The sequence below is a fragment of the Ranitomeya variabilis genome, chromosome 4 (assembly GCF_051348905.1).
Source record: "Ranitomeya variabilis isolate aRanVar5 chromosome 4, aRanVar5.hap1, whole genome shotgun sequence".
Lineage (NCBI taxonomy): Eukaryota > Metazoa > Chordata > Amphibia > Anura > Dendrobatidae > Ranitomeya > Ranitomeya variabilis.
The window spans coordinates 265,316,244-265,333,653 of record NC_135235.1 but is presented as its reverse complement, the minus strand read 5'-3'; the positions used below and the strand labels follow the sequence as shown (position 1 = coordinate 265,333,653).

Here is a 17,410-nt window from a genome sequence, read left to right as displayed (position 1 = left end):
AAAAAAATAAAAAATCGTTATATACTCACCGTCCGTCGGCCCCTCGGATCCAGAACCGCCCTTCCACGCTCCTCGCGACGCTCCGGTGACCGCTCCATGCATTGCGGTCTCGCGAGATGATGACGTAGCAGTCTTGCGAGACCGCTACGTCATCATCTCGCGAGACCGCAATGCACTCTTGGGACCGGAGCGCGCGAGGAGCGTCGGTAACCACTTCGCCTGCATCCGGGGGCCAACGGAAGGTGAGTATATAACTATTTATTTTAATTATTTTTTATAACAGGGATATGATGCCCACATTGCTATATACTGCGTGGGCTGTGCAATATACTATGTGGGCTGTGCTATATACTACGTGGGCTGGGCAATATATTATGTGGGCTGTGCAATATACTACATGGGCTGGGCAATATACTACGTGGGCTGTGCAATGTACTACGTGGGCTGTGCAATGTACTACGTGGGCTGTGCAATGTACTACGTGGGCTGTGCAATGTACTACGTGGGCTGTGCAATGTACTACGTGGGCTGTGCAATGTACTACGTGGGCTGTACAGTGTACTACGTGGACTGTGCAATGTACTGCATGGGCTGTGCTATATACTACGTGGGCTGTGCAATATACTACGTGGGCTGTGTTATACACAATGTGGCCTGTGTTATACACTACGTGGGCTGTGTTATACACTACATGGGCTGTGTTATACACTACGTGGGCTGTGTTATACACTACGTGGGCTGTGTTATACACTACGTGGGCTGTGTTATACACTACGTGGGCTGTGTTATACACTACGTGCGTGGGCAGTTATATACTACGTGGCTGTGTTATATGCTATGTGGGCTGTTATACACTCCGTGGGCTGTGCTATATATTACGTGGCTGTGCTATATACTCCGTGGGCTGTGCTATATACTCTGTGGGATGTGCTATATACTACGTGGCTGTGCAATATACTACGTGGCTGTGCAATATACTACGTGGGCTGTTATATACTACATGGCCGGCCGCGAACAATCAGCGACAGGCACAGTCCGGCTGCGAATTGGAGCGGGATTTGAACCACGCTTCGCTAATTGGTCACGGCCGGCCGAATCCTGTGTATTCAATGCATTATTCTAAAATCTTCATAAATAAACTACATACATATTCTAGAATACCCGATGCGTTAGAATTGGGCTACCATCTAGTTAAGTCATAACTACCTTAATACGATCTTCTCTTTGCTTTTTTAGCAGGGCGATGATTTCTTCTCTTCTTTTAGCCTTTACAAAACAAAATATAGCAAAACTGTTACCTTCATACTAACTTCAATACCAAACATAGATGTCGTGCTGTTTTTGGAATGAAAAAAAACAAACAAGCAAAAAAAAAAACAGTGACCCTATTTTCTGATTTTGGACAAACTCTTTACACATCTCACAATTTAAAGCTAAGTGACCTAAATGATCACTGTCGTTTCAATGCTCATATTGTGTACTATATAAACCCAAAATGTAAATTTTCAGCCTGACGAATTTCTCCAAAGTGCCCGGCCATTAAGTGTCTTCTTTTTACTGTAATTTGCTGTTAACTGCCTGTTGTCAAGATTAATTCAACTGTAGCAACCCTGACATGGAAACTGATAACGGGCAGTAGATGCGGGTCTGTAGCCTTCTACTGAAAGCGGAGGCGGGTCTTTGTCCCTCTACAGAAAGCAGGGGCGGGTCTTTGTCCCGCCACAGAAAGCGGGGGTGGGTCTTTGTCTCTCTACAGAAAGCGGAGGCGGGTCTTTGTTCCTCTACAGAAAGCAGAGGCAAGTCTTTGTTCCTCTACAGAAAGCAGAGGCGGGTCTTTGTTCCTCTACAGAAAGCAGAGGCGGGTCTTTGTCCCTCTACAGAAAGCGGAGGGGGGTCTTTGTCCCTCTACAGCAGGGGTGGTGAAGTTTTTTCTACCAATGGCCATTTGGAATAAAAATATTAACTTAAAAATTAACAAACTATATTGATTAAAATATTTAAATAAATTGCAGCTCCCACACACACACAGTATAGTGCAGCTCCCCCAGCACACAGTATAGAGCAGCTCCCCCAACACACAGTATAAAGCAGCTCCCCCCAAAACACAATATAGAGCAGCTCCCCCAAAACACAGTATAGTGCAGCTCCCTCCAACACACAATATAAAGCAGCGCCCCAAAAACACAGTATACTGCAGATCCCCCGACAACACAGTATAGTGCAGCTCCTCCACCAGCACACAGTATAGAGCAGCTCCCCCAGCATACAGTATAGAGCAGCTCCCTCCAATACACAGTATAGTGCAGCTCCCCTACTAACACACAGTATAGTGCAGCTCCCCACCAACACACAGTATAGTGCAGCTGCCCACCAACACACAGTATAGTGCAGCTCCCCACCAACACACAGTATAGTGCAGATCTCCCAATACACAGTAGAGTGCACACACACACAGTATAGTGAAGCCCCTGCAATCACACACACACACACACAGTATAATGCATACACACATACTCACACAATACTCACCCCTCCTCCTTGTTCCCCGCACTGCTCCAGTCTCATCGGCTCCGCTGCTGGTACAGCGCGGCGCACGATAGTGACGTCATCACACCCCCACTGGGCACAAGCAGAGGGGGAGTGATTGGTGAGGGAGCATCTGACGCTCTCTCCTCCATCACTGCTTTCAAATATATCAGCGTCTGATGCCGATAAGTTGAATCAGCGTTGGGGGCGGCGCTGGGCCATCCGCACACACCTCTGCAGAATTAAAGGGCCTGCGGCCATTAACGAGCAGAGTGGCTGGTGGCTGCTGACTGCAGCAGATGAGATTGGCCCACGGGCAGGACGTTCCCCACCCCTGCTCTACAGAAAGCGGAAGTGGGTCTTTAACGCTCTGCTTCTACTCTCCTGTCTGACAAATTGCATACAGACATAAAACAATTGGGCTTTCAACCCGGGCAGGCAAGTTATTGGACAATGACAAGAGCAGTACATGCTAGGAGGTGAGGGAAAGGAGGTTTTGCACCTAAAATTCTGGAAGAATGCTGATCACAAAGAACTGCCCACTGAAAAAGAGTGGACGGCATGTTAGTAACAGAGCCCTGGTGTCCATCATCATATCAGTGCCCACTGAAGAATTGTCCTGGCATCTGATGGGCCTGTCTGATTCTTACTGTCCTGAGCGGAGAAATATCACCCCTGCAGAAAGTGATCACTCACGTCATGGATCTCGCTTAGTTTCAGCATTGTTATATGTCATGTAATTACTCGGCGGCCATTTATACCCACATTTCCCAATAATAATCTTCTTATGAACAGCAGAAATGTTTGTCTACGTTCTGCTTGCTGCAATCTGCTAATTATCATCGGGCAAGCGGCAGAGTTCATTAACCTGAGTGATGGGGCTGTCTAATCAATGAAGGCAGTAATGTAGAGCCCAGATCCTTATGCTACAGGGTCCTATAAATCACCAACCAATGCATGAGCAACCCAACCAGGTCCAGTCCTATAAACCCAACCAGAACCAGTCCTATAAACCCAACCAGATCTAGTCCTATAAACCCAACCAGATCTAGTCCTATAAACCCACCCAGATCCAGTCCTATAAACCCAACCAGTTCCAGTCCTATAAACCCAACCAGATCCAGTCCTATAAACCCAACCAGAACCAGTCCTATAAACCCAACCAGATCTAGTCCTATAAACCCAACCAGATCCAGTCCTATAAACCCAACCAGATCCAGTCCTATAAACCCAACCAGATCCAGTCCTATAAACCCAACCAGAACCAGTCCTATAAACCCAACCAGAACCAGTCTTATAAACCCAACCAGATCTAGTCCTATAAACCCAACCAGAACCAGTCCTATAAACCCAACCAGATCTAGTCCTATAAACCCAACCAGATCCAGTCCTATAAACCCAACCAGATCCAGTCCTATAAACCCAACCAGATCCAGTCCTATAAACCCAACCAGATCCAGTCCTATAAACCCAACCAGATCCAGTCCTATAAACCCAACCAGATCCAGTCCTATAAACCCAACCAGATCCAGTCCTATAAACCCAACCAGATCCAGTCCTATAAACCCAACCAGATCCAGTTCTATAAACCCAACCAGATCCAGTTCTATAAACCCAACCAGAACCAGTCCTATAAACCCAACCAGATCTAGTCCTATAAACCAACCAGAACCAGTCCTATAAACCCAACCAGAACCAGTCCTATAAACCCAACCAGAACCAGTCCTATAAACCCAACCAGATCTAGTCCTATAAACCCAACCAGAACCAGTCCTATAAACCCAACCAGATCCAGTCCTATAAACCCAACCAGATCCAGTCCTATAAACCCAAACAGAACCAGTCCTATAAACCCAACCAGATCCATTCCTATAAACCAATTACACCTTGTATGCTGCCAACACACAGGGAAACCCAACCAGATCCAATCCTGGAAATCTCTACAAATGTCATATCCCACCAGTACATCAGTGACACAATTAGATCCAACCCTATGAATCACTTCCATCTTGTATCCCACCAACACATGGGGAAATAATGTCAGACCCAGTCTTTAAATCACTCCAAATCTCACATCCCATTAAGTCACGGGTGATCCAAACAGATCCTATCTTATAAATCCCCTCAATCTTGTATCCCACCACTATGTGAGCAATCAAATCAGATCTAATCCTATATATCCCCAGTCTTGTATACCATCCAACACACGGAGCAACCCAATCACATCCAATCATTGGATGAGACCCTATTGTGCCTTATATTGTTACTGCAGCATTTTCCACTAATACATAGACGACCCAGTAAGATCCTTCTCTTCAATCTTGCATCCCACCAATAACCGGAGCGACCTGATCACATCCAATCCTATAAACCCATTCAATGCAGTATGCCGCCAATAAACGAGTAGTGGGCTACCAACCCGGCCGTAGGGGCTGCAGCGCTCGCGATGCACCATGAGACCCCCTTAAATAGCTGAATCGGACTCCTATCAATTAGATATTTTAACTCATGAAGTGTAAACCACCAGGCGTATAACTACGCATCAGCCAGGAATGTGGAAAAATGTGAAATCCCATCAGATGTGAACAGGACTAAAATGGTTAAATCCATCGGCAGCCGAGGCGACTCTGCTCCCCCGCTGATCTGATTTGGAAAGAAATGTTTAATGTTTCCTAATGGACTGGGAGCTGCTGCTGCAATTAATTGGAAGCGCGGGTTTGCTGACTTGCAGAATGACCCGCGCTGCACAGCTCAGCTTCTTCAGGAGATACTATGGAGATGTGTACGGCTGGCGCTGGGCCCAGGGGATCGTTTTTATATTAAAGAGAAAGAATTTTACTGGAATAAGAGCAGAATTACCAAGTCTTAGATGATGGGGGACACACCGGTGGGCCGGGGTCTTATACAGTGAACATAACGGAGATGGGATGTGCTGATATTACAGTGACCCAGTACTGATGGGTGCAAAGATCTAATGGCAGAGGTGAAACTAGGCTGAGCATTTGTGTGTTTTCAATAGGAAGATGAGCGAAAGCTGCTGCCAAGCACCTAAGGCGGCGGCTTATCTCCTGGCGGCAAAAAAAAAAGAAAAAAAAGAAGAGGGACTGTAATTTAACATGGTTGATACTTCTCTTTCTGACGTAATTCAATGGCATGGAGATTTGGGAGGTGGCCATTCACATGTGGCATCATTCAGACGACTGTATTTTCATGAGTCATTTTCCTCGCGGGTCATGTATGCGTTTCTCATCTTGCACTCATACAGTCCTGAATATGCTCCCGAGCAGCTTCTACAAAGGGCACGTTCTCACACTACGGATCTGCACAAGAGAAATCCTGGATGGATTTTGAAGATAATCAGGGTCAGAAAATGACAACAGAAAATCAGATCTCTGCAAATTCTGCCAATTGTAAATGCAGCTAGAAGAATGAAATCGGGAGAAGTACAAGGAAAGTATTTCTCCTGTGGTCCTCTCTCCAGGGCACAGACAGAAGGGAGAAGCCATGCGAGCGCTCCGATCACTGAGTGCGGGACATCAAACTCCCGGCAAGCCTGCATAATCTAATAGAGGTCGTTATGGGGAATGGGCCGACAGTATTCGTTAGGTTAATGATGGAGACAGGACGGCATCACGGAGATTTAATTACCGCAGTGGATTAACTCTGTCCCTGCCAACAACCAGTATTTCTAATATTTACAGGTATATATACACTGGTGCAAATCAGAGAAGGCCCCCGGAAAAGCGAAACCGCACCGGGTGCCCCCATAACAATTCAAAAGAGATAGACGGTATGACAGCACAACAACCACAGACGCTCTCTGTAATAATGCAAAAGCCATACACAGTGCAGCCCCCTCTTCCCCAACAATGCCCCATATACACTGCAGCCTCCTCTCCCCCAACAATGCCCCATATACAGTGCAGCCCCCTCTTCCCCAACAATTCCCCATATACAGTGCAGCCTCCTCTCCCCCAACAATGCCCCATATACAGTGCAGCCCCCTCTCCCCCAACAATGTCCCATATACAGCGCAGCCCCCTCTCCCCCAACAATGCCCCATATACACTGCAGCCTCCTCTCCCCCAACAATGCCCCATACACAGTGCAGCCCCCTCTTCCCCAACAATGCCCCATATACACTGCAGCCTCCTCTCCCCCAACAATGCCCCATATACAGTGCAGCTCCCTCTCCCCCAACAATGTCCCATATACAGCGCAGCCCCCTCTCCCCCAACAATGCCCCATATACACTGCAGCCTCCTCTCCCCCAACAATGCCCCATATACACTGCAGCCTCCTCTCCCCCAACAATGCCCCATATACACTGCAGCCTCCTCTCCCCCAACAATGCCCCATACACAGTGCAGCCCCCTCTTCCCCAACAATGCCCCATATACACTGCAGCCTCCTCTCCCCCAACAATGCCCCATATACAGTGCAGCCCCCTCTTCCCCAACAATTCCCCATATACAGTGCAGCCCCCTCTCCCCCAACAATGTCCCATATACAGCGCAGCCCCCTCTCCCCCAACAATGCCCCATATACACTGCAGCCTCCTCTCCCCCAACAATGCCCCATATACACTGCAGCCTCCTCTCCCCCAACAATGCCCCATATACAGTGCAGCCCCCTCTTCCCCAACAATTCCCCATATACAGTGCAGCCCCCTCTTCCCCAACAATGCCCCGTATACAGCGCAGCCTCCTCTCCCCCAACAATGCCCCCTATATATACAGCGCAGCCCCCTCTCCCCCAACAATGCCCTATATACAGTGCAGCCTCCTCTCCCCAACAATTCCCCATATACAGTGCAGCCCCCTCTTCCCCAACAATTCCCCATATACAGTGCAGCCCCCTCTTCCCCAACAATGCCCCCTATATATACAGCGCAGCCCCCTCTCCCCCAACAATGCCCTATATACAGTGCAGCCTCCTCTCCCCAACAAAGCCCCATATACAGTGCAGCCTCCTCTCCCCAACAAAGCCCCATATACAGTGCAGCCCCCTCTTCCCCAACAATGCCCCATATAACAGTGGAAAAGCCACATTTGCCTCCAGCATTAATGTAAAAGCCACAAATGTTCCCCCAAAACAATGCAAAAGAAAAATACTCTACATATTAGTGAAACAGATTTTGATGTCCAGTGCAAAAGCAGCAGACATTTCCCTTAACCCTTCTAACATGAGGTTAACACGAAATATCAATGGTGGAATCACTGAGGTCTTTCACCGTCACTGAGGTCCTTCACCGTCACTGAGGTCCTTCATCGTCACTGTGGTGCTTCACCGTCACTGAGGTCCTTCACCGTCACTGAGGTCCTTCACCGTCACTGAGGTCCTTCACTATCACATTCTAATACTATTCATATCTAAAAGGTCGGTGCAAACATGTGAACTCTACAGCCTTTCTGGCTCGTACAGGAATGCCTCAGCTGCTAGAGTGAGCGAATCCCATCTTGGCATCCTGGATGGCTGACTTTTATAGCCTGGGGTCCATGTTCACAGCCTCACACAAAATAATGGAATTACAGCCGTGTACGAGGCTCTTGGGGGACCTGTTACTATAAGAATTAATTGCTCCTTGCGGAGTGCGCTTGCTTCCAGTATGATCTTCTGGGTAGAGTCGTATGGTGGTTACACCAGTGGGGACTCTGGTAATTAAAAATCTCTAAGAAAGAGCCGTCAATAAGAGGACTTCAGCGGGAAGTGATCTGCAGTCGAGGGAGAAATGCTGCATTAATGATAGAATAAGCCGTGCCGCATTACCGTCATTGTGGTTGACGGATGCTCATGTCACGCATCTTCCTCGGCTCGGCAGGGCTTCATGCCTTTGTGATCATGTGTACCCACTAACTGTGTCCATAAGGCACAAGGCCCTATTACCAGACTGAGGCCATAAGAGGGTCCTGTTGTGTTCTTACTAGTAGACTGCGCTAGTTTGGGGAAGTTTATGGCATTTAATGGATACGTCATGGGCTTTTCATGATTGAACCATTAAATGGCCACTCACCGGTGGCATCATTCACCCATGGACCATAATGGAGGCCATTTAACATGCCAGTCAAGTAAAAAAGAGAACAAATCTGCAAATAGGATCCCATACTGGTTTACGGGTGACGGACGTCGAGGTTAAGTTTCTAACAAGGTCCATCACAGATGATCGGCGGTCCTGGTAGTAGATAACTTGCTAAGGATTAGGTAGAACCTCTATGGCACAAGGGTTGGTCAGGATTTATGACCGTTTGCCTATCCTTATCATCAATGTATAGTCGTGAAAGCTCATTATGAGGCAAATAGGAAAGGATCTACAAAGGAAAGGAAACTCAACTGCACAGCTGTCTTGCTTAAGTCTCAGGCCATCATGCCAAGATCAGAAGCACTGAGGGAACACGTAGTGACTCCAATAAGGAGAGATTTATGGTCTCCAAAACGAAGGCAGGTACAGCAACACCTTGTCCTGAACTACACCACCTCGTACGGATGATAGTGATTTCTGGGTCAGCGCACTCTCTCACCCTTTACAGAAATACCCAAATTAACCCAATGGAAAGGAAACTGTCAGCAGATGACGCCCCATAAACTCAAAAACGGTCTTGGGGAAACAGTTGAAATGTTCCCATTGCTTGCTACGATAATCCGAGCTCTTCTGATATGCTATTAACAAATTGCTGTCGTGTCACCAAATTTTCCATAAATCAATTGTACAAGTGAATATAAGAAATTTTGTAATATATCTTATCAGAAAGATCAGCTTCTCCACTTATGAACCGCTTCTTACCCTTCCCCCACCTCCTGAACTCATTGTTTATTACGAAAAACAGCTAAAATCCATCCTGCTCTAGGTAAGACACACTAAAATCTCACTCAGGGATCAGATTACAGCTGCCTATTGTAGTCTATGGAAGGGGAGGAGCAGGGAGAGTCATAGACGCACAAAGACAGGGCTGCAGATTCCTGGTAAGTGTTTACCTCACCCAATACTGGATTCACATCTACACTGCTCAGTACTTCTGTACATTGTCCTCCATACTGCGGCTTCTGGACATGTGCTACATTGGAGAGCAGGAATCCCTTATGTCTTATGTGTGCTGTGTATGGGAGACATCATAGCTAGTGATGAGCGAATATACTCGTTACTCAAGATTTCCCGAGCATGCTCGGGTGTCCTCAGAGTATTTTTTAGTGCTCGGAGATTTAGCTTTCATTGCGGCAGCTGAATGATTTACATCTGTTAGCCAGCATATGTACATGTGGGGGTTGCCTGGTTGCTAGGGAATCCCCACATGTAATCAAGCTGGCTAAGAGATGTAAATCATTCAGCTGCGGTGAGGAAAACAAAATCTCCGAGCACTAAAAAATACTCGGAGGACCCCCGAGCATGCTCGGGAAATCTCGAGTAACGAGTATATTGGCTCATCACTGCCTATATCATGACTATAACAACTAGTCTAAACCCTCTAGCTCAGAGACAACTGAAAATTACTGAACGAGCCTGTAGAGGGGAAGACTTGATCCCATATAATAGTATTATTCCCAATGTACACAGGACTGATTATAATTCAATTTTGGGGTAAGTGACACCATGCCCCTTCCCTGAGGTCTCACTCATTTTATAAAATTGTTGAAGCAAACAAATCAAGAAAAAATTGCCAGTTGCCGTAAATCCGTCCATTATTACTACTAACGATAATACATCAATGTGAATGCTTTCATCTGCAGGAATCTTCTCCGGGATCAATGGAAAAATCGTTAAGAAATACATAGCGGGATATTACCAAGCCCCTGTTTAATTACTCCATTCGCTGTACTTAATATACGTCTGACATTTGTCCATTAGAGTCCCGAGCAGACCCTATATCCCTCTGACAATGATCAATCCCACAAGATAAATGCCGGCATCCCGCTTTCGATGTCTAATGATTTTCTTTCCTAGAAGATGAACTACAAATGGGTTTTGGGCAATGAATATTAATGTATAAGGACACGGCAGCCATAAACACAGCGCTGAACCAACGCGACTGATGCAGAAGGAAAGTCTGGGCAATCACTGATACGTAAGACCCAACATTAGAGGCTTTTCACGTCTCGGCTACATTCCGCCGGCCACGTCTCGGCTACATTCCGCCGGCCACGTCTCGGCTACATTCCGCCGGCCACGTCTCGGCTACATTCCGCCGGCCACGTCTCGGCTACATTCCGCCGGCCACGTCTCGGCTACATTCCGCCGGCCACGTCTCGGCTACATTCCGCCGGCCACGTCTCGGCTACATTCCGCCGGCCACGTCTCGGCTACATTCCGCCGGCCACGTCTCGGCAACATTCGGCCGGCCACGCCTCGGCTACATTCGGCCGGCCACGTCTCGGCTACATTTGGCCGGCTACGCCTCGGCTACACTCGGCCGGCCACATCTCGGCTACATTCAGCCGGCCACGTCTCGGCTACACTCGGCCGGCCACATCTCGGCTGGCCACATCTCAGCCCGCCACATCTCGGCTACATTCGGCCGGCCACGTCTCGGCTACATTCGGCCGGCCACATCACGGCTACATTCAGAAGGCCACATCTCGACTACATTCGGACGGCCACACCTCGGCTACATTCCGCCGGCCACACCTCGGCTACATTCCGCCGGCCACGTCTCGGCTACATTCTGCCAGCCACAGGGCGGTGATTAGATCGGCTGCTGGAATATTTGGGGAAATTACTATATCAGCAAAACAGACATTGTCTAGATGACTGAGGGGACGGAAGGACCACCATCAGCAACCTAATGTCACAATAAGGGGCAAAGGCAGCAAAATGGTAACATTGTCTACTGCCCTGTTGTGATGAAGGAGGGCGACAAACTGCTTTAACGGCAAGACCGGAGAGTGCAGCTAAACACAAGTGGCCAAACCATGCTGGATTTTTCTGTAATGGGTGGCTCCACTTCATCAGCATTCTGCCAGCATTATAGGAGCAGGAATTTGAGATTGCTCAGTGGTATCCTTGCCATAAACTGAAAGCCCTCGTCCCTGAATTTTTTGTGATAGGCAGGTGTCACGTCTCCACCAGAACCTGCTCCTGCGAATTCTGCTGTCACCAGGTGCCGCTGTATTTACTCTAGTGTAGAGAGAAAGACCCGCTCCTACTTCCTATAGAGACAAAGACCCGCCCCCTACTTCCTATAGCGACAAAGACCCGCCCCTATTTCCTATAGAGACAAAGACCCGCCCCTACTTCCTGTAGAGAGACAAAGACCCGCCCACACTTCCTGTAGAGACACAAAGACCCGCCCCTTCCTTCCTGTAGAGAGACAAAGACCCGCCACTACTTCCTGTAGAGAGACAAAGACCCGCCACTACTTCCTGTAGAGAGACAAAGACCCGCCCCCTACTTCCTATAGAGAGACAAAGACCCGCCCCTACTTCCTGTAGAGAGACAAAGTCCCACCCGCACTTCCTGTAGAGAGACAAAGACCTGCCCCCTACTTCCTGTAGAGAGACAAAGACCCGCCCCTACTTCCTGTAGAGAGACAAAGACCCGCCCATACTTGCTGTAGAAACAATGACTCTCCCCTACTTCCATCGGTCCGGGATGGACTTTTTGCGACTTGCTTGTTGGGGTACCCAGGGGGTTGCCATGTGACCCCATTGGCCGTGCGACTCGTGTCACAGTCAGATATGCCCAAGAGCTGATTTCTTGCAATGACCAGCTCGTGGATAGAAAGATTTCTGTGTTTCCTTGTGATTTACTGCGCGATGGTCCTAAGGAGAGAACACGAGAACTGGCCCTTACCTTCTCCATATAAACGGATCTCTGTTCCATATCTTGTACTCTCTGTGCTTCCAATAAAAAATATTCTGTCTCTGAAAACGACAGAAATCTGATTTATGACATAATCTGGGAGACATAAAATAATAATGCGTTTACTCCACTCGATGCACAATGTACGTATCCAGAGGACAGGCGGCCATCGGCATCAGATCAGCGGGGGTCCGACTGCAGATCGGTGAGATGACCAACACCCCCCCCCCCCCCCGCACCACAAAAAACAAAAACATTCTGGATCTTTACAGCATTAACCCCATAGGGTAAATATTTCAATGTATAAAATTGGATTTATATAAATGCGCCGATACTAAATGAATTTAGTTTTTTATTTTTCGGAATGAGGGCAATTTGAACTTTGAGCTTTTCATTTTTTTTTCACATTTTGCTAAGCTTCTGCAAGGGACATGATCTTTTGATTGCGGGTGGGGAAATGTTCCCCCCCACTATCAGTGAGTGACATCCACATCTAAGGGGTTAAATAGTAACTTTGACCATTGCATCTCCCTTCTTTTAAAGGGAACTTGTCAGCTCAGAAAGTGCCATTTACCTGCAGATATAGGGTTAATGTATAGGTAAATAGCGTTACAATGTCGCCAGGAGAAAATTTACTTATTCCTCCCGGCAACTGCCGGCATTCAGGGATATTGTGAGGGGCGGCTGGACGCACACCCAGCACTTGGATTGACAGCTCTGTCTGCACAGATATGCCGCAGTGTCAGCTGTCAATCAAAGTGCCGGGACCTGCGTACAGAGTGGTGACTCGCCGCTCCGTGCAAGCTTTGATTGACAGGAGACTCTGCAGCACATCGGTGGAGGCCGAGATGTCAAGGTGTTCGGTGTGCGTCTATTTCCGCTGAGCCGCAACAGATTCACCTTTTCTTTGGGCGTTTTACTTCTGTTCGCTTTGCTTCTGTCGGTTTTGGGTAACAAGTGTTTCTCACTTACTCTGTTTGTCTGTCCTATCACCTTTCGGGTGCAGCTTTAAATACCTTCCCCTACTGGTGTTTTCTGCTGGTGATAAACTTTGTTGGATTCATTCACTTTGCTTTAGTTGCAGTTGTTTTGTGTGTGATCCCTTTATTCCTTAGGGACCCGATACTCTAGCGATCCTAGGGTAAGTAGCTGTCGTGTTAGAGCGCCATTGTGTTACCTTAAGGTTCAAACCTCTGTGGTCAGGCAGGGACAAAGGTCAGAGAAGGGCTTTTCAGGTTTAGGGATCTGTCCCCCTGGTTTATACATTACCCGTGTGAATGTGTTTTGGCAATCATAACATTATCACCAGTAGGGGAAGGAATTTAAAGCTACCCCCAAGCAATAAAACTTCCCTTTGCCAGAAAGCAGGCGTCCAGGCATTGATATATCCCCCCATGAGTTATACTTACTGAGGTCCTCCAGTTCCTCCAGGGGGTACGTCTTTCCTAAAAATAAAAGGGAAAAATCAAGAAGTGAAGGCAATAATAAGCCATTGACTCGTCCCCCCTCCGATATCATCTCTGGTAGTGCCCCTCCCCCGCGCCATTGTTCATCCCCGTGATCTGACTATCATTATACGCGATCATTGGGTAAAAGCAAATGTGTATTGATCCCTGTAATGATGAGCCCTGACGAGGCGCTTTCAGCTCCAGAGCCATCGCAGTGATCTCCAGGCCTATGTAATGTAGTGATTAGAGGATTAATGGTGGAGGACGGTGTGGGCAGACGGGGGGGATTACTGCCGCGCTGTGGACGGGACCTCCGCTCCATGGTCTGATATTAGTGATCAATAGTGTTTCCTGAAAAGCCCAGAGAGCCGGGATCATCCGCAAACTTACAGCTGCCAGAAATCTATATATCTAGTGCGATTAATCAGAAATAATTCTACTAAGCTCACAGGTCTGCGAGATTTACCTGCATCTAATGCTGCGGTCAGTTATAGAGGGTCCATCACCCCAGGGGTCAGTTATAGAGGGGCCGTCACCCCAGGGGTCGGTTATAGAAGGGCCGTCACCCCAGGGGTCAGTTATAGAGGGGCTGTCACCCCAGGGGTCAGCTATAGAGAGGCCGTCACCCCAGGGGTCGGTTATAGAAGGGCCGTCACCCCAGGGGTCAGTTATAGAGGGGCCATCAGCCCAGGGGTCGGTTATAGAAGGCCCGTCACCCCAGGGGTCAGCTATAGAGAGGCCGTCACCCCAGGGGTCAGTTATAGAGGGGCCGTCACCCCAGGGGTCAGTTATAGAAAGGCCATCACCCCAGGGGTCAGTTATAGAGGGGCCGTCACCCCAGGGGTCAGTTATAGAGAGGCCATCAGCCCAGGGTTCGGTTATAGAAGGGCCGTCAGCCTAGGGGTCGGTTATAGAAGGGCCGTCACCCCAGGGGTCAGTTATAGAGGGGCCATCACCCCAGGGGTCAGTTAGAGAGGGGCCGTCACCCCAGGGGTCAGTTATAGAGGGGCCATCACCCCAGGGGTCAGTTATAGAGGGGCCGTCACCCCAGGGGTCAGTTATAGAGGGGCCGTCACCCCAGGGGTCAGTTATAGAGGGGCCGTCACCCCAGGGGTCAGTTATAGAGGGTCATCACCCCAGGGGTCAGTTATAGAGGGGCCGTCACCCCAGGGGTCAGTTATAGAGAGTCATCACCCCAGGGGTCAGTTAGAGAGGGGCCGTCACCCCAGGGGTCAGTTAGAGAGGGGCCGTCACCCCAGGGGTCAGTTATAGAGGGGCCGTCACCCCAGGGGTCAGTTATAGAGAGTCATCACCCCAGGGGTCAGTTAGAGAGGGGCCGTCACCCCAGGGGTCAGTTATAGAGGGGCCGTCACCCCAGGGGTCAGTTATAGAGAGTCATCACCCCAGGGGTCAGTTAGAGAGGGGCCGTCACCCCAGGGGTCAGTTAGAGAGGGGCCGTCACCCCAGGGGTCAGTTAGTGAGGGTCATCACCCCAGGGGTCAGTTAGAGAGGGGCCGTCACCCCAGGGGTCAGTTATAGAAGGGCCGTCACCCCAGGGGTCAGTTATAGAAGGGCCGTCACCCCAGGGGTCGGTTATAGAGGGGCCGTCACCCCAGGGGTCAGTTATAGAGGGGCCGTCACCCCAGGGGTCAGTTATAGAGGGGCCGTCACCCCAGGGGTCAGTTATAGAGGGGCCATCACCCCAGGGGTCAGTTATAGAGGGGCCATCACCCCATGGGTCAGTTATAGAGGGGCCGTCACCCCAGGGGTCAGTTATAGAGCGTCATCACCCCAGGGGTCAGTAGAGAGGGGCCGTCACCCCAGGGGTCAGTTATAGAGGGGCCGTCACCCCAGGGGTCAGTTATAGAGCGTCATCACCCCAGGGGTCAGTAGAGAGGGGTCATCACCCCAGGGGTCAGTTATAGAGGGTCATCACCCCAGGGGTCAGTTATAGAGTGGCCGTCACCCCAGGGATCAGTTACAGAGGGGTCATGGGGTCATCACCCCAGGGGTCAGTTATAGAGGGTCATCACCCCAGGGGTCAGAGAGGGGCAGTGGATTAATGATTCCATCCTATGGCAGTAAATTCATCACCGATCTCCACTCCTCGGATCTGATCGGGTGGGAATGCTCGGTCCTATCGCATCTCGTGGCATCACTCACTCTGCCCGGCCTCCCCGGCAGGCCGCCGCCTCTGCTCCACGTCCCCGGACACCAGCCTGGATTCCAGCGGCGGCTGCAGGGTGACGGAATTCCAGAAGATCTTACAGCACATCACGTCATGCTCAGCGGATCCGGCGAACACCGTGTACCCGTCATAACCGGACTCCTCCGTGCCGGCCATGCCGCCTTCTGTCAGCGGTAATACTCGTTACTATGAGGATGAGACGCCGCGCAGGCGCAGAGGGTAAATCCTTTTAGAAGCAAGCGCACTGAGAAGTCAATGTCACCATGGAGATGGGAAGCGGCGCAGGCGCAGTAAGTAATTGTGATGGTACAGGAGGTCACGTGATGACAATGGTATGGAAGGGACTGTGCAGGAGCTGAGGACTGCTGCAGGATCCCACACTGACACTGCTGCAGCCAGGGACACTGCTGCTGGGGGCTGATACCTGAGCACAGGGGCAATATTCTGTATAAAGGCGGATTATTGAGCTGGAGGTGGGGGGATACCTCAGGGGAGGGCTGCTGAATGATGAGGGGAGGGGTGGAGGATGTGGGTCTTTATTCTACAGTTGACTAGTAGATGAAGTGATGGGGAGATATAAGGCTCCGCTCACCTGGCGGTGATGCCCAATTGTCAGGTATTAGAGCTGATGGTTGGCAAACACCTGGCAGGGGGCCGTGATTACAAGGCCTGCAGCGCCTCCCCCTCCCGCTGCAGAAGACACGCCGGATGTCCCCGGTGTATTTTGGGATAGTCTCAATTTTGTGCATTTGGGTTTCATTACAATTTTTTCTCCCTTTGGCTCCTACAAGTTCTTTGTTTCCTGCACACTTAGTGTCGATGTGGTCATAAATCAGCCGAGCGGAGCCAGAAAAAGGCGTAAGAGTGACAAGCGTCCATCAGAATGAGCTCGCTGACGGGTTCTCACATGACTCATTCTGCAGCCAGCAGCAGACAGCGCAGCACAGAGGCTGCAGAATGATAAAACGGTCACAAATTATTAACGGAACATAATTACAAACATGAAAAAGTCTCCACAGATGGACAAGCCACTCAATGCTGGCAGAAGCCCCAAGTATTTAATATGTATGGCAGAATTTAAGAAGAGAAGGATTGGGCATGTTGTATTTCTGCATGCCTGATATGATAACCTATTGCTAGAGGTGCCGTGAGGGGACAGAGTTAGGGGCGGCTTAATTCCCCTCTCGCCAGTTAGAACACATGCATGTATTTTAGGGCGGTGAGTGTTGGCATTAGACAAGGCAGAAAGAAAATCAATGTAATCTTCATAGCCTGCCGCATGTGACGTGGATTCTTGCTGTGGATGAACCGTCCCCTCAGCTCCAGTATAAGCGTCGCATGCAGCCCCTGTGCAGCCTTCTATAGGCCCCCGCCATTCACTCCCCAACAGCCCATAGTCTTGGAACTCACAGGTTTCCAGTTATGTTTTGTAGTGATCTCTTCAATAGATGCCGAATA

General features: G+C 49.4%; 1 protein-coding gene across 4 annotated transcripts in view; it reads right to left on the bottom strand.

Moving 5' to 3' along the window:
* The window catches only part of HOATZ (HOATZ cilia and flagella associated protein), a 44,143-nt gene extending 27,935 nt beyond the window's left edge, over nucleotides 1–16,208 (bottom strand). The window contains exons 1-4 of one of the 4 annotated variants that reach the window (XM_077249802.1): nucleotides 15,928–16,208; nucleotides 13,726–13,761; nucleotides 12,308–12,378; nucleotides 1,207–1,266 (exon numbers count right to left, since the gene is read on the bottom strand). In XM_077249802.1, the coding sequence (XP_077105917.1) occupies nucleotides 1,207–1,266; nucleotides 12,308–12,378; nucleotides 13,726–13,761; nucleotides 15,928–16,108 (348 nt within the window). In that variant the 5' untranslated portion in view covers nucleotides 16,109–16,208. The remainder of the gene's footprint in view (nucleotides 1–1,206; nucleotides 1,267–12,307; nucleotides 12,379–13,725; nucleotides 13,762–15,927) is intronic. The other 3 variants (XM_077249803.1, XM_077249804.1, XM_077249805.1) reach the window with 3 other exon arrangements.
* Between the last annotated feature and the right edge of the window lie 1,202 nt (nucleotides 16,209–17,410).